The following is a 23,515-nucleotide window of genomic DNA, read 5'->3' as shown; positions in this document are numbered from 1 at the left end:
ATGCAACAAAGTCGCGGATGTCGGTTATATTAAATGATGTCACGTAGCACAGCCCGCTGTGTTGCTTGTACAAAAGAAATAAAATATGTCGACAGAAATACTTCTAGAATGATCCGATACTTAAAAACACACAGTATAAATGAAGAGGAATAGTCACAGAATACCTCTGGCCCGATCTGAATCACATAAAGCTACCCTTCCAACAACGACTGTGAGGCATCCAGGTAGGTAGCATCTCATTTCGTAGCATCTATCATTCATTAATATATCACTTTGGGAGTGGCGACCCCATCGTAATAACAGCCTATATGTGCTTCATTCATTACATCCCTGACCCGGTCACTGACTGGAAAACAGGTTGTAGGTTTTTTTTTCACTGTATGGAAATAATGAGAACAGACTACACTGTAACAGATACACAGGAACATGATAATGGAAAGTAACCATTTGTCCCATCCCTACTTAAAAGTTTAGGTAGGTTGACAATACTTACAAAGCACACAATATACAACTTACTTGTGAGGTTATATAGAGTACTTAAAGCGTAGGTTAGCTGCTTAACCACTCGCTCATGACCTGTAAACATTTTAACCTTAGTAAATTTTTTAAAATATCAAACCCGGGCTTGATGCAACAGAAATTCAACTTAACCATGGTGAGCTATCTATTTTACCATGGAAGTCATAACCGAAGTTGACGCACCTGGGCTCAATTAGCTGCCATACTTACTACAGCATTTATGATTTCTGACATACTTTGAATTAACTTTAAAACAACTAGATCTTTATTTTTAATACTTTATTTGATATATGTTACATTTCTAATTCTAAGCAAAAAATTGGGCCCAGTCTTGAGGAATGTCATGTTGCTAAATAAGCATTAAGCAAAAATAGTAATTGTGAGTCCATTTGGTGAGTGAGTTGTATTCAGTGGGATATTAACACAGTCCGCAAACTTCAAACCGTTCAAGCTGGCATTGTATGTTTGAAACTTGGCGATAGTTAACCAAAATATAACTGGTACGTTTCACATTTGTCATTACTAAATGTTAAGTTAGTATGTTATTCTTCAAACACAGCCAAGGTTAAGCACATAATTTCAACAGCCTGTAATTCACTTTTCAATTAATGTTTTGTGCTGTCTAAAAGCTGGATCACAAGCACAACAAATTCAGCATTTGGGACAATTTGCAGGTCAATTCACATTTCGTCTTCTTCAAGGTCAAAAGTCTCTTCAGGAAAATCTCCAATGGTGATGTGCATTGGTCGAACAAATCCTCCGTATTTTGGTGGGCATTCAAAATATCTCTTGCCATTCACACTGAAAGAAATAACAACGAATAAAGATTAGTAATGAAATTATTCATTCTGCTATTAACAAAAAAATTAAAGTTGTGTTCCTAGTTTAAACAGGGCTATATGCTATGGTAAGTTGGCGTTGCCACTCACACAGACTTAGGGTATGATTATGCAGGACCATTCCTGAATTCTATGTGTTTCGTAGTCATCGATGCCATGTCTAATGTCCCTTTTGTGGTGGAAATGCATTCAACCAGCACAGAAGCCATTGCTCGTGCCTTACAGAAAATCTTTACTACAGAAGGCTTAGCTCAGACTATTATACCTGACAATGGTCCACAGTTTGTATCTGCCAACTTTAAAGATCTCTGCAAGAATAATTGTATACGTCACATACTGGCACCTCCCTTTCACCCTCAGTCCAACAGCAAAGCTGAACGGTTTGTGCAGACCTCAAGAGAAGTATGCGTAAAGCTCTGCACACTGGCATCAAAAAAGAACAAGCCTTACTCCAACTGTTCGGCACCTATAGGACGATCCCTGGCAACGACGGCCCAAAAACTACAAGGACGTCCTCACAAAACATTACTTTCTCTGTTACAGCCCCTTCCTGAAAAGCGGTTGCTCCATTCCAGGAAGTTCCAGCCCGGAGATAAAGTTTTTGCCAAGGCTTTTCGGCAACATTCAGCCTGAGTCCCAGGTACTATTCTCCAAACCCTTGGAGCCTGGTTATATCAGGTCAGTACGGAGCACAGAACGATCCATCTCCATCAAGATCATCTGCGCCGACGCTTCAATGCAGCACCAGAGGTGGACTCTCAAACACCCCAGACGCAAGCTATCGTGGACTGTGAAATGGACCAACCAACTGGTATAGGTTCTTTTCAGGAGGAACCTTCCTTGCCTACAATGGACCAGCCTCTCGCCACCAGAAAAAATGTGGCAAATTTACCACCTCAACTTCGCCAATGCCGCCGTCGCCCCACGCCATACCAGCGAAGTTAGGAGGGGAGGGTGTTGCGGTGCTGATATTCGAATACTGTGCGCAGCCACTGGATACGTCTTAAGACACCCAGGACTTGTTCAGTTAGTTTTTGAGGGAAGTGTAGGCAGTAATAACAGTAGGGGTAGACCAAGTATAAATATGACAAAGAGATTAGTGTAGAAGTAGGATGCAGTAGTTATCATCATCATCATCATCATCTGACCAGCACAACAAATTCAGCATTTGGGACAATTTACAGGTCAATTCACATTTCGTCTTCTTCAAAGTCAAAAGTCTCTTCAGGAAAATCTCTAATGGTGATGTGCATTGGTCGAACAAATCCTCCGTATTTAGGTGGGTATTCAAAATATCTCTTGCCATTCACACTGAAAGAAAGAAAGAAAGCATTGTTTTATATTTTTATTTAATCAGCTGATGACCCAGAATAGTGGTTGAAACTGGTACAGCTTTTAATCAAATAAGAATGTAACATTACATTTCTTATTTTCCTTGTATTGAATAGGTTGAACCACTTTATTTCTTGTTTCAATTTAATTGCGATACAGTTCAATACGGAACATTATGAAATTTTTATCTTTAAATACGCAAAGGATTGCATTGAATCCTTGCACAAACAGCATTCACAACTTCTCTACGTATATACCTAGGACGGCCCGATTTGATGTGATCAACAGTTTCTCCCATTTATGTAAACTGGGCTATTGTCCGAAACACAAATCGTTCATTGATACCAAGAGGTTTCAACGTAGAAAAAATTCCCTTAGTTCACTTTCTGCAACAAAATAACGTTAATACAGTGATACAATTCTCATACACTCCTCACTCCATCTTTCACTGCTGTCTGCTGTTGGCACACTGCAAGCTGGTTACTGGTGGAGTTGTGAAGATGACCTTGTGGATGATGACATACAGCGTTGTCATGCTTCTTCATTCACAATTACCATACTACAGCACGTTTAGATTTTACCGACAGAACTTATGGCAGTACTGTGTACAACAAATATTTCACTTGAAGATATGAAAAACTGAAGAATATCTGGGAGCAGTTACCAGGTCGACATGACAACACCTTATCAATGTCCTGAATTATGGCTGTCATCATAAAAAACACAATTTACAAGCAAGAAGCCAGTGACGTTTCTACTCGGCCATCACACCCAATATGTTCAACGTTAGAATTTCCCAAAGAACACAGCTGACAGCCACTGGAAGAGGGAGAAATACATATTTTTCACTTGTATGTGCCTTTTTTTTTTTTTTTTCAAGTTCTTTTATGTCGCACCAACACAGATAGGTCTTATGGCGATGCTAGGATAGGAAAGGGCTAGGAGGGGAAGGAAACGGCCATGACCTAAATTAAGGTACAGCCCCAGCATTTGCCTGGTGGGAAAACAGATCAGGGCTGCTGACAGTGGTGTTCGAACCCATCATCTCCTGAATGCAAGCTCATGCTGCATGCCCCTAACCGCACAGCCAATTTGCTCGGTCTTGTATGTTCCTTTCCATTACCTACTTTTTTTTTTGCTAGGGGCTTTACGTCGCACCGACACAGATAGGTCTTATGGCGACGATGGGATAGGAAAGGCCTAGGAGTTGGAAGGAAGCGGCCGTGGCCTTAATTAAGGTACAGCCCCAGCATATGCCTGGTGTGAAAATGGGAAACCACGGAAAACCATCTTCAGGGCTGCTGACAGTGGGATTCGAACCTACTATCTCCCGGATGCAAGCTCACAGCTGCGCGGCTCTACGCGCACGGCCAACTTGCCCGGTCCATTACCTACTAATATACTGGACAAGAATAAAAAGTGTCAAATCAAGTTGTATAAAAATAGGAACAGGAAAAGGAGCACATAATAGGATGAACGTACTGACAGGTCAGAGCAGGAAGATGGAGCAGTAGAAAGTCTAGACAATACAGTGGCTAAATGGGTGGCTATATTTCTAGAAAATAATAAAATACTGCACGTATATGAGCTTTAGAACACATGACTGAGTCTTCATCGTAACTGCCACAGACTTCTTCAGAAATTCTGAACTAAACATTTTAAGGTTACCCAGTTTCAGTTTTTTTTCTGGCAAGAATGATCTGAACTGTGTTTTCTTCTTTGTACATACCCCAAAAATATTATTGCAGTCAGCACTGCTATGTGGAAATGATAAAATAAAAAGCATTACACGAGATATTCTGTCATATTTAAGACCACCACCAGCTGGTTGTATCTGCCCTGTCAGTGCGCGTTGAACATCAATTCTCTCCAGGTACTTAAAGAACAGGTAAAAACATGGGATTTTCAAACATCACGGGTATACTAAATCTACTCAAAATCGGGAGATAAGTCTGAGATCAGGAGAGAGGGAGGAAGGACCTAAAATCAGGAGTCTCCCGCTTAAATCAGGGGAGTTGGCATGTCTGCATGATACTTACGATCCATCATTCTTTCCCTTTGGTTCGTCATACTTCACACCGATCCAAGTGCCTGGCTTGAAATCCACCGGACCTGAGGAGGAAAGGATATTTAATATGAGAACCTCAAAGTAACATCCTTTTAAAAAAAAATTAATAGGAAATTGAATTATTGGACCTGCAGATCCATTCCAAAACCTTATATTACCAGAAAAGATTAACAATTTTGATACATGAAGTGCCACATTATGTAATACTGTACAAAAGCAGGTATTAACTTTCAAAAGCCTCAATATAAGAGGTATGGAAATGGGAAATCACGTAAAACCATCTTCAGAGCTGCCGACAGTGGTGTTCAAACTTACCATTCCCAAATGCACGCTCAGAGCTACGTGATCCAAAACCGTGCAGTGAACTTGTTCAGTGATTTATCATTGCTTCATGTAAAAGTGGTGGTGGTGGTGGTGATTATTGTGGTGATTATATAACACTAAGCAGAAAAAAAAAAATGGAAGGGATCCAACACTTTGAAAAATGAAGGTATTTGCCAAAGACAGACAATGGCGTGAATATGACAGACTCCCTGGGCCTCCATACATAATACCCTCAGGGTTAGAAAAGAACAAGACTTGACCGAGGGAGGTTGGATACGATGGATGAAAGAAGCCAGTACTCAGCTAGTCACCTCATACGACAGGCAGGGGGTATCGTGGGTGTTATTCTACCACCCCCACCCACAGGAGGACTTCATAAAATGACTAGAACTTTCATGTCACCAGAACTCTAAAAATGCAACCTAGTACCTCCAAAATATGATATACTTGCAATATTTTATATAGAGAATTTGCTTTCTATCGCACCAACACAAGTTTTATGGTGACAATGGGATAGGAAAGGTCTAAGTACCAGCATTTGCCTGGTGTGAAAATGGGAAACCACGGAAAACCATCGTCAGGGCTGCCAACAGTGGGGTTCGAACCCACTATCTTCCGAATACTGGACACTGGTCGCACTTAAGTGACTGTAGCTGTCGAGCCCACTCGGTACTTTTTACCATCTAGTGTGCCACCAGTTATTTTCCTTTAATATCATTATGAAACCACCTCGTTTGACTTCATTTAGGTATTAGATAGCATTACATGTAAATCCATTCAAATGAATGTTTCATGATTTTGTTTTGCAAACATCACTGAAAATGACATTTCAAAAACGCAAAATTTAAGATTAAGACATATTTTTGCTAATAACATTTGTAAAAAATGTGGCCATAGAATTAATTGAGACATATTTCTTTATTAAAGAATAATGTTAAGATATGCTATGTTGCTAGATTTTGACCAATTCGTTACATGTTAACAACTTTAAAATATGTTAGTGTGTTATGTGACGTGCCACAGAAGTAGTGTTCGCATGTCACCTAGTGGGAAGAGTCATAGGTTCGCCATCCCTGGCCTAGAGAGTCTTCCATTTCCATGCCCTCCGGCCCGTCTTTCTTTAGCCAGTACCTTCCTTTTTCAAAGTGTCTTGACTTCTTCCGCCTCCCCTCCCATCCACCCTTTGATTAGTGTTAATACATGATGGTTCCCTAGTTTAACTTCCTCTGAAACAATCATCTCTACCACCACCTATTTTTGTCTCATTTTCCTGTATTTATTCAGCTTTCTCCTTATCTCACATTTCCTTCCTAAAGAATGACCCCTCTCCCAGCTATGGGTGAGCAGCCTGCCCTTCTGATGAAGCTGTGTTAATAGTTTCTGTAACTTTTCAAATACATGCCTCAGCAATCCTCATTCTGGTCATGATTCTTTTGCACAAACCTGCTAATCTCAACTTTGATCTTAACTAATTTGACTGTTACAAAGATTATAACTTACCAATGAACATGACAGTTCCTCTCCTGGTGGGAGTTTGCGGCACCTTCACTTCGCATCGGTTTCCTACTTTGGCCACGCTTAGCACAGCCTCATCTGCGGCTTCCTCCTTTAGGCGTTCTTCTTCACGTTTCCTCATTTCCTCTTCACTGTACTTCCCAAGACGATTCTGCTCCAGATAGTGTTTGAGAGTATCTATAATGAGGAAATAATACAAACATTTTTCACATGGAAAACAAAGAGACACAACTGGCAATGAATTAAGCCTATAAGAAAATAAATAACTAAATACAAGAATTGGCTTGTCCTCCATACAGGAATCATTTCCACATCCTTAACAAGGCATATGGACAACCACTGAACCACATGCATAGAATATATCTGCCTTCCCATCCTAAAGCATCTCTAGGTCTTATCATTCCTTTGGCAAGTGTTTTAGTAGTCAAGTCATCAAGAGGTTTCCTATCAACCTCTATATACAGCTGAAACTGGTGAAGACACCCCACTCAAGAGTGTTTCCCTGGATATTATGCCATAATTCCAGGGTCCCAGCCCATGTCCTATTAAATATATGTTAAAGAAACCTGGATAGCACATTTATGTCACTCTTTAGTACGTTCGTTAACTCCCGCAATAGGGAATTTAAATTAGCGTTCCCGGCCATGATGCACGCATGACATGCCAACAACTGGCCCAGGTAAGAATTTGGTAGAGAACTTAATTTCATGGCCCTGGACTACATAATGCGGTAGCATGTCAGCCTACGAGGGACGTCCAATATATAATGAACCCATTATATTTCTCGCCCAATTTCGGTTTTAAAAAATTGTAATTTTATTTGTGACATCTTTGAATATTCCAGCTTAGTCTCAAAGAGTTTCTTTAATTTCGATAAGTGGCAGCACTCTAACTAGCCTTCAAAATGGCGTCTGTAACAGAGGTGCATACTAACAGGGAGCAGTTTTTGAGGGTTTTTTTTTGGTGGAAAACCAGGGCATCACAATATTCATAGGCACTTGCAGAACGTCTACGGAGACCTGTCACTGGACAAAAGCACGGTGAGTCGTTGGGCGAGGCATGTTTCATCATCATATCACCAACAGGAGCTTACAAAAATTCAGTGGACTGTTCTTCCTCATCCACCCTACAGTCCGGATCCTGTGCCTTCTGACTTCCATATGTTTGGCCCAACGAAGAATGCACTCCATGGGAAGCACTATGGGGATGATGGGGAAGTTATCAATGTAGCAAAACGCTGGCTCAGACATCGACCAGTCGAGTGGTACCATGCAGGCATACAGGCCCTCACATTACAGTGGCGTAAGGCCGTAGCACTGAACGGAGATTATGTTGAAAAATAGGGTGTTATAGCAAAAGGATTGGGAAATAACATGGGAATATTTGAATTCTCAACAAAACCAACCTGCTTTTAGGAAGGAAAAAAAAAAAAAAAAGAAGGAAGGTTTGGACCTTGTTGGCCTACGCTGTGCTGAACTCTCTTCCATAGTAAGTGCAACATTAACCGACTAGATTTGAATGTCGTGTGGTGTGAGGATAAAGACGAAAACATACTACTGTCACCTCACATGAGTTCATGCGTATCGTGTCACAATCTAACATGTCCAGAAAGATGTGCTATACCTTTGCGCCACTGGCCTGCAGTACGTACGTCATACGTCATGCACTTCCCCTACTTGCTCGCTAAGCTGCTCTCGTTCCTCGAGAGCGGGCAGCAAACTGGCTCCGAAGGCATTTCGCTCTCGATTGACGATGCCTGGGTTAGAGAATATTGTTTCCGAGTTATACTAGTCCATTAAACTTGCATCAACCTATCTGTGTTGGTGCGACATAAAGCAACTTGTAAAGAAAGAAAAAAAGTTGATTTATAACCTAGTTTTGACAGACTGAAGAACTTAATAATAAATTAACTGGTGATTATGTTAAAATCATCTGGGGCTCTGCGACTGAAGGCATTTCGCTCTCGATTGACGATGCCTGGGTTAGAGAATATTGTTTCCGAGTTATACTAGTCCATTAAACTTGCATCAACCTATCTGTGTTGGTGCGACATAAAGCAACTTGTAAAGAAAGAAAAAAAGTTGATTTATAACCTAGTTTTGACAGATTGAAGAACTTAATAATAAATTAACTGGTGATTATGTTAAAATCATCTGGGGCTCTGCGACTGAATTACACATCTCACAAGTCCTGACCTCTGATACCTTTGGTTAATATACAGGCTACTTACTATCACACTATAAGTGTGGCATGTAGTGATAAAAAACGTGAAGCAAATCAAAGGAAAACGTACACCTGGGATACTTAAAATTGAATATGCCGCCTAAATTGTTAGTCCTACTGAACAATGGAGCCCACCCAGTGTAATTAAAATTCACTTTCTCAGAAAAAATGTTTATACAGTGTACATTTTCTTTGTATGCGAATTAGTTTGAGAAAAATGTATTTCTGTGTTTTAGCGCATTCTTTATGTTTGGGCTCTGTCTTGATTTGTTTCACGTAAAAACTACTTGATGGATCATGCCCATATTTGACAGGCATACAGCTGGAACCTTTGGTTATAGGCTACTTACTATTGTATTGTACCTATGGGAGCCGGCGTGCAAGGAAATAAAATGTGAAGCAAGACGTAGGAAAATTTATGCACGGGACCCCTAAAGTGAATATCCTACCTAAACGGTTAGTCATATTAAATAATGGAGTCAGCGAGTGTACTTTTGTGGGTAAAAAATTTATCTCATACTACCTTATGTTTGTAACATTCTAAGGAAGTAGAAATTAATGAAATCTTACTTGGAAAGAGTGTCAGTGTTCTTTGCCATGTTCAGGAACCCAACATCCCGCCCCCAGAAACACATTTACTTTTATAACGTAAAGAAGAGCAATACACACCATTTTCCTTTCCTGAAGTAGCAACTTCCATTCCTATTGGCCAACACAAAGTCGCATGTGGTGTCATTCCCGTTAATCATAATAACTAGATTGCATTACCAACCAGGGCACAATAAAAGCACAAGGGTCCTGTTCAGGCCCTACTCTACCAAGTGCTGACCAATGGTCTTGTCCAGGCCCTACCTCAACCAGTACAGACCAATGGTGTTTCCACAGGAAGCTAGAGCCCTAAAGCCGCTTTGTGGCTTGTAACCTAACCCCCAGACCCCCTTTGCTTTTTCCCATTCAATGGTCTTGTCCAGGTCCCCCCCTAACCAGTACACACCAATGGTCTTCTTCAGATCCTACCCTAAGCAGTACAGACCAATGGAGTTTCCACAGGAGGGTAAAGGCCTAACAGACAACCTTTGCTTGTTCCCATATGACTGGCTTCTCAGCTCCATCCTATGGCCTTAGCTTTTAAGTAGAGAGATTGCCAGCCTTGGGCGCCGCTCAATTACATCCGTCGCGAGATATAAACAAAGGAAAGTCGTTCCGCGCGTACATGTATACGGTGAAAGTCTGGAAATGCAGGCGGAAGTATTGATCTTTTGTGACTGGCAGCAGGCAGGGGGGCTTGCCATTACAATGAAAAATCCCCAACCTGGATTTCAGATGAGAAACGACGAGTGGCGACCTCCCCGTTGTGTTTCTTGGGTAACACTAAGAAGCCATGCAGTTTAATAAAATCTTACAATGTGTACAATAATTCACCTGAATTCTGTATAAAATTTAGAATTCCATAAAAAAGCACAGGTAAATCAGCCAGTCTACATTGCAAGGAAATGTTCTTAATACCTGTTCTCTTGGCATATTCTTCTTCTGACAGCTGAAACCTCTCCGCATTTGAAGCCTCTTCGAATTCATTTCTTAAGACAAATTTATCGATAACCTGCAACAAAAATGGATAATTACTAAAAAGAACTGTACTATACAAAAATAAGATCTAAATGAGATGGAAAGCAACCTACAGATCAGTTAATTAATCTGGAAGCATTTCCCCCTTTCATATCATGAAAACTTAAATCTGAAAGGCATATAGATTAACTCATGCTGAGTTACCAGCAAGTGTGACCTGATCAGACCTGTTATATCAATTGGCCTCAATTTCTTTTTTATCACAAAAAAGAAACCTGCTCATAAGGAAATCATCGTCATCGTTGACCAACTCCAGTTTTTCAGGTGTGGTATACGAGCCCCTTCCATTTTGTTCGGTCCGTGAACCATTCTTCGTTCACAATCCGCTCCCAATCCTGACCTCTCTCCTCTACATCCTTCTTCACTAAGTCTGTCCATTTTTCTCTAGGTCTGCCCACTGGTCTCTTTCCCCTTATTTCTCTTTCATACTCCTTTCTTGCAGACCTGTTGGCACTCATTCTTTTCACATGACCAAACCACTTCAGTCTTGCCTTTTTGATCTTCTGGAATAAGGAGTCTTCTAGTCCTACATCTTCTCTGATTTTTTCATTCCTGATTTTATCCCTCCTGGTCTTCTGGATCATTGTGCGTAGGAACTTCATTTCTGCTGTTTGGAGTTTCGAGTTGTCCTTTCTGGTTAATGTAGTGGTTTCCAGGCTGTATGTGAGGATAGGGCTGTAGTATGATTTATACAGTGTCATCTTGGTTTTGAGTGGTACTTGTTTATACCATAGTAGTTGTCTTACTTGGAGGTAAAAATGTATTGCTTTGCTGATTCGACTGTTTACTTCATATTTAGCCAAGTTATCCTTGAACATTATACTACCCAAGTACTTAGTGCTATTTAGCATGATTCTTGGCTGATTGTCACCCTTCTGTACCTTCGTTTTAGCCTTGTTGATGTTTAATCCATATCTCTCAATCCCTGACTCAACCCCTGCAGTGTCTCTTCCACATCTTTCTCTGAGTTACCCCAAATTACTACAACATCTGCAAATGCAAAAGCTTTTAAGTCTTGTTGCCACTTTTGTTTTAGTGCCTTTAATACGGTATCCATTACAATGATAAATAATAGGGGCGACAAAGCACTACCTTGTTGTACTCCCCTTTTTGTCTTAAACCAGTCTTGACAGTCCAGAACCGACTTGTACACAGCTTCTGGTTTTCTTGTTAAGCACCTTAACTTTTGAAATTAGACTGGCTTGAATTTTGAGCTTTCTCAAATAAACTCCCTTGGTATGCTGTCATAGGCCTTTTCGATGTCAAGGAACAGTAGTACCAGACCTGTAGCTTAGATCCTTTCTAACAGAACAAAGATGGCCTAGGCCACCATAGCTCAATTGGTAGAGCAACCGACGCGAAATCGGGAGGTTGTGGGTTCAGATCCCACTGGTGTCTGGTTGGCCATTTTTGTTCTGTACTTAACATCTCTTCAATACGTACTAAATGTACGTAACACGACCTAATAGGTTGAAAGTCGGTTTCGATTACAATGCGGTTGTGAAAATTCAATATTCATTGACTTGGCCCTCAACGGGCAACTTAAACGCACTCTACAGTGAGATGGTAGTAGTACCAGACCTGTAGCTTAGATCCTTTCTAACAGAACAAAGATGGCCTAGGCCACCATAGCTCAATTGGTAGAGCAACCGACGCGAAATCGGGAGGTTGTGGGTTCGGATCCCACTGGTGTCTGGTTGGCCATTTTTGTTCTGTACTTAACATCTCTTCAATACGTACTAAATGTACGTAACACGACCTAATAGGTTGAAAGTCGGTTTCGATTACAATGCGGTCGTAAAAATTCAATATTCATTGACTTGGCCCTCAACGGGCAACTTAAACGCACTCTACAGTGAGATGGTAGTAGTACCAGACCTGTAGCTTAGATCCTTTCTAACAGAACAAAGATGGCCTAGGCCACCATAGCTCAATTGGTAGAGCAACCGACGCGAAATCGGGAGGTTGTGGGTTCGGATCCCACTGGTGTCTGGTTGGCCATTTTTGTTCTGTACTTAACATCTCTTCAATACGTACTAAATGTACGTAACACGACCTAATAGGTTGAAAGTCGGTTTCGATTACAATGCGGTCGTGAAAATTCAATATTCATTGACTTGGCCCTCAACGGGCAACTTAAACGCACTCTACAGTGAGGTGGTAGTAGTACCAGACCTGTAGCTTAGATCCTTTCTAACAGAACAAAGATGGCCTAGGCCACCATAGCTCAATTGGTAGAGCAACCGACGCGAAATCGGGAGGTTGTGGGTTCGGATCCCACTGGTGTCTGGTTGGCCATTTTTGTTCTGTACTTAACATCTCTTCAATACGTACTAAATGTACGTAACACGACCTAATAGGTTGAAAGTCGGTTTCGATTATAAATGCTTCTCTTTTCCCTAATGTTTTTCCATTAGCATCCTGACAGCAAATATTGTTGATCTTCCAGGCCTAAAGCCATATTGTTCCACAATATTATGAGTTGCTGCATTGGACAATATGTAATGCATATTGTATTAACATTTAAAGCTTTTCATGTAGTTCAGACATTTTCAGCTAAAATACCTGGTAAAACTTTCTGATAGAAGGCACCAGTTGAAAATGCTACTCATTCATGACTCATATCTCAATATTTAGGAAAGGAGATGCATCTCCTCTGAATGCAACTATAATATGAAATTCAAGATGATACTGTATTTCAACAACTAGCATATTTTAGTTGTTCCTTACTCTGTCTACATCATGGGGTTCAAGAGCTCAGTGTAATTTTCCAGTGTCCGTACTTCAAAGCCTCGTGTCCAACTTCCCTGATGTACTCTACTGTATTTGAAAGTTCAGAAGAAAACTTATGCCTTAATTTTAATCCAAATTATGAGAAATGAAACAGAGTCAAACCAATTTTGTGTCTAGTACTGTATGTTTGATATATATTTTAAACGTAAGAAAATGTATAAGTGAATCAGCCTAATAATTTACACACCCAAATTATTTGTGAAAAAATGTGTATTAATTATACAAGATATACTGGAAGGTACACCTCAACCCCATGCATTTAAATGAAGCGCCTTCAAGAACGCTATCACATAAAAATTGAAACAACTAATGCACGAAGTTGGGACGTTGATCAACAGATGTCACTACTAAAGTGATAGAGTAATGTGTTATTTTACATTTCCCTAAACTGACTGGATTTCTTTTTTTTTTGGGAGGGGGGGAGGGGGGGTGTATCACAGTTTGCAACAACTATTTCAAGAAGTTTGGACTTTTCTTCATATATGTCTCTATTAAGGAACCGATGTCAGGCACTCTGGTGCAAAGTGGAACAACTAGAAATTTAAAGAAATTTTGTGTTTATAGGTTTTCTGAACTGAATTGACTTTCCTTTACTTCAAGGTTTGCAACTCTTCTTACTCATCCTGCCAACTTTGGAGTCTGGCCAATCAGAAATTTTGTGTATTTATTTTTCAGCCAATCAAACGCTTCTTGTACCTATTTTATCTGCCAATAAAGTGAGAGGGTGTGTCCGGATTTAGTCCAGAGCCACCTCGAACCGTCCTCTCGGGGACTTCTCGGATACCCTGTACAATAGTAGAACACTACATTGTTGTTCAGCTCAAACTGAGTACGTGACAGCTAGACGCATGAAACTGCACTGAGGTACGTGGAAGGGTATGGGGGGAACGTAAATTGACCCTCAAGGCCACAGGTGTTGCCAACCGCTCAGGGCTGTAAAAGATATTGACCTGTTCTACAATAGTAGAACGCGCGACCACTGCAGTGTTAACTGCACAAATGTTGTCGTCTGTAATGCTGGTCTGAGGACGGTGATCGTGTTGCTGATTTTCCACACATTCTCGTCCTTCCTTCAACTCTTTATGCCAGGCAAACACACACGTCCTTGACAATGTTTGATCACCGAACTGTGTAGTCAATCTCTGGCAAATTTCTGCTGTTGTAACTCCTTCACGAGCAAGAAATTTTATAAATATGCGTTGCGCAGTGGAGGGGTGTACATGTTGCTCCGACATTGTGAGCATTACTGATGAAACGGGGGCGAAATATCTAACAGCACACTCTCCCCACTCCCGTCTAAGCATAGCGGAAGCGCGGGGTCAGTCCTACCCACGGTTGATGTTCAGGAACAAAAATTCTGTTTATATTTGATCGACCTTCGTAACAGTCATGTAATATGAAACAGAGAAGAGTAATACCATAATTATGCATAATAATAATAATAATAATAATAATAATAATAATAATAATAATAACAATAGTAGTAGTAGTACACAGTAGCAACTAGCTAGCAACATGACTAAACAGTGAGAGATACGAAGGCTGAGGTTCAAGGCTCATGCACCAGCCTATAAACCACACACACATATTGCCACGTTAGGGGGCAATAAAGAGCACCACCTCTGGTCCATGGATGACTGGAGATGTGTAATTCTGACTGATGAATCATGGATTACCATGTGTCAGTCAGACAGGAGGATTTGGATGTGGTGAATGCCATCCTGTACAACGTCCACAGTAAAATTTAGAGGAGTCCATTACTGAGCAGTATATTCGAGAAACACCTGGGAGCAGAGTTTTGAGTATGTGTCCGGATATTTTTGATCAGAGAGTGCATTTCAAACTGAATGCTGGGTAATGAATTTCATTAAAACTATGGCAGTGAATATGTATGGAATGTCTGATTATTTGTCTGCTTTTTAATCGACATATGGTTTCATGTTCGATTTAGGTGCATGTGCATTAACTTATGCTGGTCTACTGAAAGCGTAGGTGCTGATTAAATCAAGGCATATGGGATTATATAATGTTAACATTTTACTACACATTTAAATTTCGCTGTTGGTCAGGTGGCAGTTGGCCACAAACTTTATGTACGTAGCAGGCAGGTTGCCTTTATGGCACTCGCCTCCCTAAATCTTTATCACAACTTAAAACACATATGCAAATATAAGAATTATTAAGACTGTTCTCTTACATGAAGCCGCATTCCATCTTCTATAGGGTAGGATCCGAGCAGAGCTGAATCGTTGTCTAACGTACAAAGCAATGTGTCTTCTTTGGTGTAAACAACAATGCTCATTGTAGCTGCATTTCCACCAGTTAGCAATTCTAATTTACCCTGGAAAGAAAAATTACTTGGATTAACACATCATTTCAATTACAATCAGACTTCAACTGTGTTCTTTATGAATGCTACAACTTGTAATATGCTACAAAGGTAAGAATTCTTCCTCCTCTCCAAATCAGCAGAAACTTCTCTCCTTCAGATAGGAAACAACACTATTCCACCGCTACTCTGCTGGTATAGGCATGTGGATCTGCGTGATGAAGATCGTCCTGTAGAGAAAGTTTGTGTCATTGCTGATCCAAGGAGAGGCTGAGGACACTCAAAAACAACAGCTGAAACTATAATACTCGTCACATAAGCCTGTACACTAAAAGGCAAATATCGCCACCCTATTCTCTTTTCTAATGGCTGCCAACTTGACTAGTTGCATATTGAAATCACAAGACATAAACATCAACAAACTAACCTCAATGTAAGTATCAATAATGGAGGTTCCCTTACCCAATTAATGATGAAATGAAATGTCGTATGGCTTTTAGTGCCGGGATATCCCAGAACGGGTTCAGCTCGCCAGGTGCAGGTCTTTCTATTTGACTCCCGTAGGCGACCTGCGTGTCATGATGAGGATGAAATGATGATGAAGACAACACATACACCCAGCCCCTGTGCCATTGGAATTAACCAATTAAGGTTAAAATCCCCGACCCGGCCGGGAATCGAACCCGGGACCCTCTGAACCGAAGGCCAGTACGCTGACCGTTCAGCCAACGAGTCGGACAAGTAAATGATGATAAATGATCAATCAAGATATTCATAATCAAGTCGGTTTTCACGCTTAATGAGGAATTAAGGATATACAAACACTCCCTGACTCACTCAATTTAATGTTATATATTTCTGCCCTTATTTATCATATACGCATTACTATAACCGTATTCTTTGGCATTTGCTTTGTGTAAACAATTGAGCTCCCTTCTTGAAATTTGCTGTTATTTGTCGGACCGAAGAGAAACCACACTGTAATAACACACACACACAAGCAAATATATTACATGCGCATATGCCGTAAGTCAATGAGAATACAGAAAGGCTAAGTCTGCAAACCGTACCAAAGTCGTGACAAGACAAGGTTAAGTAAAGTTAGGTTGATAACGAAATTTCTTTCCATTTCAACTTAACTGATCTTCAAGAAGTTAGTAAAATAACCACCTAGGCCTAATCGATACTTTATTATTGCCTCAGGCAAAATTGAATGTAAATTAGCACTTACAGGACATGTTTCGACCACTTAGTGGTCCTCTTCAGCTGTATAAAGAAAGAATTGAGAAGAAAAAACATTAGGACAATAAGCACAAATAATAAAAGTTCTTCGGAGACTCCTTTGTTTAAAAATGGAGGTCATCAGAACAGGAATCTTGCCACTCCTTCTTGTTTGGAAAAGATGTTTATTCTGCGCTGTCTAGAGGGTTTGTCTTTGAGCGCGACCTGGTGAAGTAACGATGTGACACAGTCTGACAGTTCATGCAAAGCTCATACCAGTGACGGCGCATGGAAAAAACGCCTGGAGGTTCCCTGCTTTGGAAAATAAGGTATTTAAATTTATTGTTACTTGATGTTTACATATTTGTAAAATAGTGACGTTTCTTGACTACCAACTTCTTTACAGAGGAGGTAACGATGTTTTCCTTTTTGGAGGAGTACTTGCAGATTTTTCTTCCTTCTTATACATCCATTTGCATTCTATAGGATAAGAAATGGACGAAATAAGACCATACAATTAAAATGCTGCCATACTATTAAAATGCTGCATTTGTCATTTCACATCAACAATGTTATAAAATGTATCATTGAAACATGTCACAATTCTACTTATCTGGTATTACTCAAACAGATTTACAATCCCACAGAAAAAAAAAAAAAAAAACTTTAATTGTACCTGCATATGAAACACTAATGATTTTAACACTATGGGAGTGGGAATACGTAATTCTCACAAATCACGAAATGAACCATGACTGTATAGTGCCAACGTGCCAGATTAACAGTAACTGTAAGACGTCATATCGGCAAGTAGGGTCCCTAAACTGTATGGTTAGCGACAGCAGTTAGAAATAACTGAAAATTACTACCTTCAGTATTAACAGGGGAGAGTAAGGTTGTACCCTTAGTGTATAGGCTTACATGCCAGGGAGTATACCTTGAGGAAGAAAGACATTCTGGAGAGCCTGATACGGAACTGGAGGGAATACTCTCTTTGGATCAGAAGAGCCAACCCTAAGTGATACCTAGGAGTGCTCATACCAGTGACGGCGCATGGTAAAAACGTCTGGAGGTTCCCTGCTTTGGAAAATAAGGTATTTAAATTTATTGTTACTTGATGTTTACATATTTGTAAAATAGTGACATTCCTTGACTACCAACATGACTTTTCCTTTTAAGGCACACAGCTGCAGCTCGAAGAAGTTGCCAAAACAATGAGGAAAGAAAGAGGGAGAATATGAGTTGCAATTGCTTTAAGTTGATACAGTTTTCTCTGATTTTGAAGACGTTGCTTGTGTAGGAATAACTGCTTCAAGAACGAGTTAGAGAGACTACTGTTATTTATGTCTTAACGTATTTTGCTGTTAACTTTTCATAAAACATTTTTAACTACTTATTTATTTTATTTAGCTTATGGTACAAGTTAAGCCATGCACAAATTGAGCACCATTATGAAAGCAACAAATAATTTACAAAACAGAATCTATATATATAAAACACTAACATGTTTCACAAAACTCAAGCTCTTAAACCAAAAGGAGTTAAAAGGTGCAGTTTGTACAAAAATCTTCCAAATTGTCTCAACAGTATAGGAAAAATCTTGCATTTTTTGATAAGTCAATGGAAATAAATGTATTATAAATGCAGATCAGTATTGATTGATTGACTGATGATGATTGATTAATTAATTTAATTAACTAATTAATTAATTAATTAATTAATTAATACGGTCACCCAGTTTGTTTTGCCGTCACTACCATAGAAACCAAAAAGATGATGTGCACTCTACTTTCTATTCACGGCGTTGCCTAGGATACTTCCGCTGGCACTGCCTATATCGACTGCAGGTGCTATCCAAGCAAGCAAGTCATACAGAGTTTGACCGCAGGTGCTGCGTAAAAGACGAGATCGCATCATATGAGTATTGTATCTTGCAGTGAATGGGCACGCTGAGCAATATTATGTAGATTGTGATAAACTCGTTGGCCGTGTTTCCTTTGCGATTTCATCATGCTTCGATGATGTGCTAATATAGGATACACAACGGCAAATACTAAAAGACTACACATACTATGCAATAATGAAAGTTATGATCAGAGAGAAGACCTTTTAGAGACTAAAAGGGCAAACACGTCTTTGCGGAGAGATAGGGAAACTTCCTTGGAATGAAACGATTATCTAAAGATTGTGAAAGATATAGGTCCCAAAGAGAGAGAGAAACACTGTTGTTAGAGAATAGCATATGCTCAGATATCACACCAGGCATGCACAACATTATCATAATGTGATTAGAACACGTGACTATAATAATTTTGTGATCTATGGTAGTATCTTAATTTATTGCTGACCATTCTAACCGTTCAATTGATACTGTCCCGGATATAGAAGAGGCGGTACATTATCCAAGTGAATTTTTAAATTCTTTGACTCCTCCTGGAATTTCTCACCACAAACTGATTTTAAAGGTACTATCTGCGCACTTTTTAGTGATAGATTTGTGTACGGGTTTGAGGAGTGAGCTCTTCCAGTTCCGTTAGTACTGCCAACTGAATGGAAATGAAATCTGAATTGAATCGATAATATGATCGATCGATATGAATTTTCTAATAATAATAATAATGTTATTTGCTTTACGTCCCACTAACTCCTTTTTAAGGTCTTCGGAGACGCCGAGGTGCCGGAATTTAGTCCCGCAGGAGTTCTTTTACGTGCCAGTAAATCTACCGACACGGGGCTGTCGTATTTGAGCACCTTCAAATACCACCGGACTGAGCTAGGATCGAACCTGCCAAGTTGGGGTTAGAAGGCCAGCGCCTTAACCGTCTGAGCCACTCAGCCCGGCATTGAATTTTCTGAACCTTTGTTATTTTAAGCCAACAACTGTGTCACACAAACATTATATAACATTATATAACATTTCTCGATGCGAATCTTATTCCTAGTTTGAATTCTATAGTTTGGCTTTGCTGTGTAAATAACAGTATTAGTACGTAAAGTGTACGCCAGACGTCGCACAGCAATGCATAAGGGATTCATAGTTTGTGTTTCAAAGATTGCCAGTACGAATCTCAAAGATTGCCGAGGTCGACCGCTTCAGCACTAGGGTGTAAATCTATCGCTAAAAAGTGCGCAGTTAGTAGGTTCTCCTATATTATTGCTCTGCAACCTAAACACACCAAAATTATGCAACGGCACAAGATTGCTAATCAAATCGTTAAAAAGAAATATATACTTCAGTGCATGATCCTCACTGGGTGCGGAGCTAGTGAAACTGTTTTGATCCCTTGAATACCAATGATAACCATCGACCTACCGGTACCAGTTTAGTTAAAAAGGCTCCAGTTTCCAGAAAATGTATGTTTTAATATGACCATTAATAAAGCACAGGGCCAAACTCTAAACGTTACAGGTCTAGACCTGAGCGTTGAATGTTTTTCTCATGGTAAACTCTGTGGCCCTGTCACGTGTTACTTAAAAAGAAAATGTATTTGGGTTGGCCCCAGATACAGAGTCACATAACGTAGTATTTACGGGAGGTATTTAATATGTAAGGCCACCCGTGTGAAGTAGAAATCGAGAGAGATATGTACAATACAGAAAAATAGAAAGAATAAAATTAAAAAAACACATAAATGATGTAAAATATAAGTAAATACATAAATTAACAAATGAAAAACTAAACTAGGATGTCCAAATATTGCAGCCACTTAATAGCCGTTGTTGAAGCTTTCAGAAGGTCATTGATAGTTCTGCCGTAGGCTCTATGTGGGCATCTGAAGGTGATGTGTCGCAATGTCTGGAATTCTTCCTACAGTCACAGCTTGGAGAAGGTCCAAGGCCCCAAGAATGCATCGCAGAACTTCTTCTTCCATGCCCAGTGCGCACTCTGTTTAGTGGGAACCATACACTCCGCAGAGATGAAATCACAACAGGGGCTGCATAAGGTCAAAGATTGATCTCCATTCGTCAGGGGCCTTAGTAGTCCTTTCTTATTTCCAGGTTCGCAGTCCACAGTAGTTTTCTTTCATCAGTTTTTGAGCCAGCAGCAGAGGAAGGAGTCTGGATTTCAGTCGGGTTGAAGAGATTCTTTGGATGTCTTGGTGAATTGGAAGTGATTTATTGGCCTGTATTTTATTTGCTTCTCGGACGAGATTGTTCATGTGGAGGAAGGAAGTGGCTAAGGACTGAAAGCCATTGCAGTGGGGTTGTTTTGATATCACCGCTGATAATCCGCACTGTCTGATTCAGGACGGTGTCAATTTTCTTGATGTGGGTGCTATTCAGCCAGACGCAGTTTCATTAACCACCTAAACTTAGGCTATGTACACCTATTGATGCTATACAAATCGTAGTTACCAAATTATTCTGGTTCACTGCGGTTAATTGCTTCAGAACTGCAAAATTGTGAAATTGAAATATCTTCAAAACCTACCACGTACGGCAAATTTTAACCACACACTCCTGAGTGAAAGCTTGGGCTAATTTCGGGACTGTCCGATGTAACTTGTGTGTATTGCTGGTCAAGTTGCCAGTGATACCTGGGCTATGTTCTCCTTGCTCCTCATAGCCTTTCACCTTGTGTATCTTCCTTAAATCCTGTAGTCCTGTGTCCTCAGTCCTGAAATTTGATCTCTTCGCAGGTTCTGGAGAGTAAGAGAATGTTGATGTCAAAATTATTGCTACGTGCGTGAATGTACAGAGATAATGAAAGGAATAGGCTCTAAGTCAGGTGAAGAGAGGAAAGAAGATATGTATTATTATCATTCTGTATTGACGGTTTTCACTTTACAATATAAAGGTTTTTGTTACGTCGTCCTGTTCAATACATGTATCCATCGTTTGATGGAGTGATTTTTAATCAAACATGTTTTGGCTCACTTTGAGCCATCTTCAGTGAAAAAAATATACCGTACTGTATTAAAAGCTATGATGATCTGATGTTGAAAGAGTATCATTAAAACCAATGGGAAATAGTATATAAAATCCAAGTCAAACATTATGATAATCTAAAACAAACACGGTTGTGGTAAGGTTAAAACATCTCAGTCTAAATGTTTTATATGTCACTCTTAAACGAGGACAAAATCACAAATTAAAAAGTTAGAACAGTCCATCTTCAATAAGTCACATATTCATGTAATATGGAGGGCAACAGAAGCTAGTGGACATAGGATAAGAGAAAAAGAGGCCAGGTACAGCGTTGTGGGAAGTAAATAGCGGAAAATGTCAACATCATATAAAGTCCAATTGTGATCTGTAATGGAAAGAAGGTGAATGAATGTATGTAAAAAATCACTCCATCAAAAATAGATAAATGTACTGAACACGATGACATAACAAAAACAGATAGGTCTTATGGCGACGGTGGGATAGGAAAGGCCCAGGAGTCGGAAAGGAAGCGGCCGTGGCCTTAATTAAAGTACAGCCCCAGCATTTGCCTGGTGTGAAAATGGGAAACCACGGAAAACCATATTCAGGGCTGCCAACAGTAGGATTCGAACCCACTATTTCCCGGATGCAAGCTCACAGCCGCGCGCCCCTAACCGCACGGCCAACTCGCCCGGTGATGACAATGATGAACAGTGCCACTGACAGTGCGGACTCCTGTTGTGTACACCGACATCAACATGGAAACATCTGCAGTGGTTTTCAACATAGTAGATGGACGGAGGTATATATCTTGGATCATCTTCACATACACCTCAGGAACTTTTTGATGTTGGAGTGCTGCTGGATAGGATTTGTGTGAATGATGGTGCCTACATCTATTCCTCTATTGCATCAAAAAATAATAAAGAATGCATCATTATACAGTAGGACTGTCACATGACGAGTAAGTGTTTTATGATGAGAAACGAGTGTTTTAAAATGGCTATTCATACCTGAAAATGTACAGTAAGAGTAAGATATCTGAATGTGATTATAAACTAGACGTTTAAGAGCCATTTCATTCATTCAATTATGCTTTTAATAAAGAATATGCAATAATCACAAATGAAGATTTCATTACCTTCAAATCGGCAATGGTAATCCCTTTTGGATATCGTTTTGGAATGCAATTAGCATTATTTCCTTCCTTAGAATTTGTAACGATGACGTTCACAAAATCAGGTGTAATGACTTGAAATGATGTATCCGCTGTGTCAGCCATGATTTTTATGTAATAAATTAATACTGCACTAATACCCACGTTTTAACCTGACTTAACCGTAGATCGCTTGACGGAAAAGCAAACATTTGACATTCGCGTACATTGCCGCAAGATCGAAAGAATAACGATATATCGATAATTTCATCGTAGTTTGCGATATGTGCAGATAATCGATGAATTTTAATAATCATGCTGTGAATTCTCTCGATACTCACAGTGCGATTATTCATGTTAAAAGCTGTTTTGTTGACATTATTCTTTGTGTCCTTCTTGTGATGGTACTGTTATGTCAAATATGTTATTGTTCGTAAATATTAAATGGCAAAAGAACCACCTACGTCCTCGTTAAGGTATGGATACACTCTGTTGATCGCTTTGTTTTCTTCTTTCGTCTCTTTGTTGTTATAGTAGTTCGAGAGAAAATGATGACGACTGGTTAGAAAATGTGTTCACTATGTCTCACTTGCCTTTAAACGAAATTTGGTCAATTTCGCCAAATTTAGTTCCTTCTGCGAAAGCTGCTCTGTTGGAAGGTTAAAAAATTACACATTTTGTATGCTTGACATTGTGTATTT

At 39.8% G+C, this 23,515-nt stretch overlaps 2 protein-coding genes across 3 annotated transcripts in view; one reads left to right on the top strand and one right to left on the bottom strand.

Annotated features, from left to right (window-relative positions):
- Positions 1–761: 761 nt before the first annotated feature.
- On the bottom strand, positions 762–23,032 carry LOC136885046 (tubulin-folding cofactor B). Of its 2 annotated transcripts, none has more exons than XM_067157439.2 (6): positions 22,800–23,032; positions 15,437–15,580; positions 10,327–10,420; positions 6,583–6,774; positions 4,730–4,802; positions 762–1,320 (listed from the first exon to the last, which is right to left on the bottom strand). In XM_067157439.2, the coding sequence occupies exons 1-6, from the start codon at positions 22,938–22,940 to the stop codon at positions 1,200–1,202; spliced, it is 765 nt and encodes a 254-aa protein (XP_067013540.1). In that variant the 5' UTR covers positions 22,941–23,032; the 3' UTR covers positions 762–1,199. The 2 variants fall into 2 exon arrangements, with proteins under 2 accessions (XP_067013540.1, XP_067013539.2); XM_067157438.2 differs by lacking the exon at positions 762–1,320 and adding an exon at positions 1,358–2,669.
- Positions 23,033–23,159: 127 nt separating this feature from the next.
- The window catches only part of Girdin (protein girdin), a 167,805-nt gene continuing 167,449 nt past the window's right edge, over positions 23,160–23,515 (top strand). The window contains exon 1 of the mRNA XM_068229964.1: positions 23,160–23,290. The gene's annotated coding sequence lies outside the window, so the exon portion shown is untranslated. The remainder of the gene's footprint in view (positions 23,291–23,515) is intronic.

Source organism: Anabrus simplex, chromosome 13, assembly GCF_040414725.1.
Source record: "Anabrus simplex isolate iqAnaSimp1 chromosome 13, ASM4041472v1, whole genome shotgun sequence".
Classification (NCBI taxonomy): Eukaryota; Metazoa; Arthropoda; class Insecta; order Orthoptera; family Tettigoniidae; genus Anabrus; species Anabrus simplex.
Note: the sequence above shows the minus strand (reverse complement) of the source record. Positions and strands in the feature narration are given on the sequence as shown.